Genomic DNA, 4,996 nt, shown 5'->3' on the forward strand with positions numbered 1-4,996 from the left:
TTATACAGAAGTTACAGAGAAGCATTTTGCTGAACCAGGGGTGGTAGACGCCACATTCCCTAGGGGAGTTTCGGAGACTTGATGTTTTGTAAACACTTACCAGAAGTCCAGGGCTGTGGACCAGGAATGACACTTTCCTGGTCAGCAGAAACCGACAAAAGAAAAGGTGGGAACATCTAACTTACGTCACCTCTCCAGTCCCACCGTGTCCCCTGGAGCAGGTCCGGCAGGTGCTACCGTTGTCATTTCCAGGAAGTGGAGGCTCAGGGAGGTTGTGTGTCTGTCTCAAGGTCACACAGCTCCTGTGTCTGGGCAGGCGCCGTGGGGACAGGAATCCAGGTCTTATTGGAGCAGATACCCACTGCCTCCCTGGGGAAACTGCTCTGACCTGTCCCAGAGGGAGCACCTGGCATCTGCAGGGGGAGCCAGCCGTGAGGTTGTGCTGCAGGGTCCCACCCGCCCGCACCCACCTGCTGCAGCCTGATCACTGGGAGGGACGGTGGGCATCGCTGGGAGTTGCTGTCTCCAGCCGTTTCTAAAGAATAGTGGCAGACCAAGGCGCTGGCTCCACATGGTGGCAAGGGCTGCTCTCTGCAGATCCTCGGGGAGCTCCCGGAGCACTGTGTCTACATCCTCATCTATGGGATGCCCACCTACTGGCTGGCCAACCTGCGCCCGAGCCCCGAGCCCTTCCTGCTGCACTTCCTGCTGGTGTGGCTGGTGGTGTTCTGCTGCCGGCTCATGGCCCTGTGCGCCGCCGCCCTGCTCCCCACCTTCCACATGTCCTCCTTCTTCGGCAACGCTCTCTACAACTCCTTCTACCTGACCGGGGGCTTCATGATCAGCTTGAGCAACCTGTGGACAGGTGAGGCTTGCTCCCCTCACCTGGTCAAGCTGGTGGAGGCCTTCTGCGGCTTCAGCCTGGAGGTGCGAACTCACCATTGAGGGCCAGCTGTCCTGCATGCCGAGGGAATAACCCTCACCTGACACCTGGGCGTCACCCCTGACTCCCTCACCCTCCACATCACAGCGAGACAGGCCAATTCTGCCTCCCCCATCTTTCTGAAATGTTTCATCGCCTTACCCCCTAGCCCTGGTCTTATCATCCGGTCTTGGGCCAAGGCCATAGCCTGGTCTCTGTACCCTGGTCCCTCCACGTCCCTCTCAACCTTCCCCATGCAGAGTGAGCTTTCTAAGGACAAACCCACGGGGGCAGGCAGGCTGCTCACCCCCTGCTGCCTGCACCCAGATCTCTGAAGCCCCCACACCACACACCCCAGGCCTCCTCTCCATGGGAACACCACTCCCCACCTTCCTGGCTCCTTCTGCCAGGCCTTTCCTGACCCTCCCAGGCAGGGCTCAGTGTTCCTTCTCCTCCCCTCACCCTCAGACCTCCACAGGGTCAGGACACAGACTCAGAAATCTTCGTCTGGGTCTGCTGAGTCTCTACAGCCCGTCCGCTCGGGGAGGCTGAGCGCGTGCTGGGAGGGACACCTAATAACCTACTCTCTGGAGTTGTTATGGACCAACACGCCCTGACCCCGCAGCCACTCGCCACCCCCACTCCCTCCCCTGTCCCAAGCTGCCCCTCTGCCCTTTCACCCTCTTGTCCACTCCCCTCCCTGCTCCTTCTGGGGACTTGCTTCCCCAGGGGCAGGGCCAGCAGGGCCCTCTGCAGGCACACTTCGCGGGGAGCAGGAGGTCCGCTGGTGTGAATAACGCGGCTCTCTCTGTCCTCAGTGCCCGCCTGGATCTCCAACGTGTCCTTCCTCCGATGGTGTTTTGAAGGGCTGATGCAGATTCATTTTAAAGGGCAAACTTACCACTTGGTAGTCGGCAACCTCACCTTCCCTATCCCGGGAGACAAAGTAAGTAGCCGAGGGCTCGGACGCCTAGCACATGGCACCCGTCTGACCACCTTCTCCATGCGCTCACTGATGTCTGTGTCCCCAGATCCTCAGCAATATGCACCTGAACTCGTACCCACTCTACGCCATCTACTTCATCCTCATCGGCATCAGTGGTGGCTTCGTGGCCCTGTACTATGTGTCCTTAAAGTTCATCAAACAGAAATCAAGTCAAGACTGGTGATTCACGCCCAGACTCCTGCCCACTGGTGAGGGACTCGAGCAGACCTTTCCACTGCACTCCCTTCCGCCCAAGAGCCCCGGCGGGGTATACAAGGAGGACAGTGAGCACAGCTGCTCAGTGACATCTGGCCACGGTGCTGCAGTGGCACAAGCTGGCCACAGGATGGCAGCAGAATAAAGACAGTCAAAAGGGATTTCTAATCACTGGCCAGAGCCTAAGATTACTGGGAGCATGAAAACCATACTTGAGACACCTACAATGTTGCTCATTTATTTCCTTTTGATATGTATTTATATAGGCAACTCAATACAGGATGGGAACAAATAGGTAGCAATCGAGTAACTAGGCCATGCAAGATTGTTTTAAATTGTGTGTTCACTACCCCAAGTCAATTCTCCTTCCATCACCATTTATCCCCCTTTTTCCCCCTCTTCTACTTCCCCCACTACCCTCCCTTTCCTTCTGATAATCACCATACTGTTGTCTGTGCCTATGAGGTGTGGTTTTTGTTTTCTTAGTCTCTTCACTTTTTTCACCCAGCCCTTCAGACCCCCACCCCTCTGACAGCTGTCAGTCTGTTCTCTGTATCTGTGAGTCTGTTTCTCTTTGGTTTGTGAGGCTAATTGTTCATTAGATTCACATATAAGTGAAATCATATGGTATTTGTCTTTCTCTGACTGGCTTATTTCACCTAGCATAATACTTTCCAGGGCCATCCATGCTGTTGCAAAAGGTAAGATTTCCTTTTTTTTTTTTTTTTTACGGTCCAGTAGTATTCCATTGTGTAAATGTATGACAGCTTTTTTATCCACTCGTCTACTGATGGGCACTCCGGCTGCTTCCAAACTAGGCAAGAACGGATAGGGCCCAGAGGAAGCAAGAACATAATAGCCAGTGGGATATTTGGCCTCATCGTCTAGAATCCCTGGACTCTGTGTTTGGCCTCTGTCAAGACAGACAATGACCTAAAAGCTACCAGTGAATTGTATCCCTCTTCTCTGTGTGGGGTCATGTGCCCCAAAAGCCAAACTGAATAATTAAAACATTTGTTGAGCATCTACTCTGAGCCAGGCACCGTACAAAACACTCACAACAACCTTTGCGGTGTGGGGGGGGGGGCATTATCCCATAGATGAGGACACTGAGGCACAGACAAATTTGCATGCTGAGCAAGGTCACACAGCTACTATGTGGTGGAATCTCATGGGGTCAAATAATCCTTTTAAATCTTCAGAAGTTAGAGGGCAGAAGGCAAGGCCTGAGCCACCGTAAGGCTTGGAATCCCAGGAAGGTTCCAGAAGGTGAAGAGTTTTATAGAGGCTGTGCCAGCTCAGCCAGGTCTTACAGCTGCGTCTCACTGGCCCTGGCTGGGTCTCAGGACCAGCCTTGAAGCTCTCACAGTGGCCAGGGTATGGGATGGTGCAGGCCCAGGTCACATGCTTCATGTCTGAGCGTTGAGGACCATTTGACCCAAAACAGGAGCACGGAAAGCAGGGAGGAGATTGTCCCCAAAGGAAAACCAGAGTCTGGAACCAAAAGAGGTGATGGGGTGGGTTTAGGAGGCAAACAGTGTTCACCACAGGTTCCCCAGGTCCTGGCGACTTCGAGTGTGGTCCCCTGGCTGGCAGCATGGGCCTCACCTGGGAACAGGTTAGACAGGCAGCATCTCAGGCCCCACCCAGACCCACTGCATCAGAATCTGCATCTTAAGAAGATCCCTGGGTGATGTGTATGCACGTTGAAGGGGCAGTGTCCTTATACAAGCATCAAACTCGGGACATTCGCATTGTTACATTGTACATGGCCACCATCCAATGGGCAGACCCGATTCAAGATTCACTCATTGCTCTGACAATGCCCATCACAGCAAAGGATCCAGGTCAGGATCAAGTGCTGGATCTAGTTGTCAATGGTCTCCTTCAGTTTACAACAATCCTCAACTTTCCTTGACTTTCCTGACCTTGACACATATTTTATGGAATAGCTCTCAATTTGCATTTGTCTGCTATATGTTCATGATTAAATCAAGGTCATGTGCCTTCAGCAGGGATATCACAGAAGCAATGCAGTCTTCTCATTGCATCCCGTCAGGTGATTTCGATTTGTGCAGCTTTGAGGATGTCCACTTCGATCACTTGATGAAAGGGATGTGTGTGTGCCAGGCTTCTCCACAGTCCAGTCCCTATTTTCCCTGCTTTTGTAATAAAAAAGCATTTTGTAGGTAGGTACTTTGGAACTATGTAACGTTCCTGTTCCTCATTAAACTTTCTATTTATTCATTTGAAAATTTATCAATATAAACGTGTGGTTTCCTACTTTGTTCAATGTGGTACATCCCTTTACTATCCTTATCAATTTTGATGCGCACATTGCCCCTGATTTGGCCATGGGAGCCCATGCAAGCTGGTGTCTGCATCCTTTTGACACGTCCCCATCATTCTTTCACAACAAAGCAGTTGAGGCTCATCTTGTACATTCCCACCCTGTCCTGGAAGCAGCCATTTCTCTAAAGAATATTGGTTCCTCTTGTGGAAAATGGTATTTAAAAGCCAAGATCTGAGTGATAAGTATGCTCATTACTACTAGGGTGTCACTGCTCTCAGGCCTTCTCAGTGGGCAAAGCTAAGGAATATATATATTCTCCCACATTAATGTTCCCAATTCCAATCCAACACCACAGACTTGATTCTAGTCCTCTCCCTTTTCATAGATGTAATTCCCTCCTCCAGTTGTAAGAAACTTGCCTTCCATTATCCTTAATATTTTCACTCATTTCATTAATCCCCTGTGTATAACCAATCTCCCATCTACACTGCATGCCTTCTGACCCTCCTCACGCTGCTTGGGCTATAACTCCCATCTCAAGCTGTCCCCGTCTGCACAGTGCCTTCCTCACCCTATTCCG

General features: G+C 51.7%; 1 protein-coding gene across 3 annotated transcripts in view; it reads left to right on the forward strand.

The window, feature by feature from the left end:
- Positions 1 to 2,409, forward strand: part of ABCG8 (ATP-binding cassette, sub-family G (WHITE), member 8) — a 19,349-nt gene extending 16,940 nt beyond the window's left edge. For all 3 annotated transcript variants that reach the window (XM_005864765.2, XM_005864764.1, XM_005864763.1), the window contains 3 exons: positions 598 to 865; positions 1,741 to 1,868; positions 1,954 to 2,409. In XM_005864765.2, the coding sequence (XP_005864827.1) occupies positions 598 to 865; positions 1,741 to 1,868; positions 1,954 to 2,091 (534 nt within the window). In that variant the 3' untranslated portion in view covers positions 2,092 to 2,409. The remainder of the gene's footprint in view (positions 1 to 597; positions 866 to 1,740; positions 1,869 to 1,953) is intronic.
- Positions 2,410 to 4,996: the final 2,587 nt, after the last annotated feature.

Source organism: Myotis brandtii, unplaced genomic scaffold, assembly GCF_000412655.1.
Source record: "Myotis brandtii unplaced genomic scaffold, ASM41265v1 scaffold191, whole genome shotgun sequence".
NCBI classification, from domain to species: domain Eukaryota; kingdom Metazoa; phylum Chordata; class Mammalia; order Chiroptera; family Vespertilionidae; genus Myotis; species Myotis brandtii.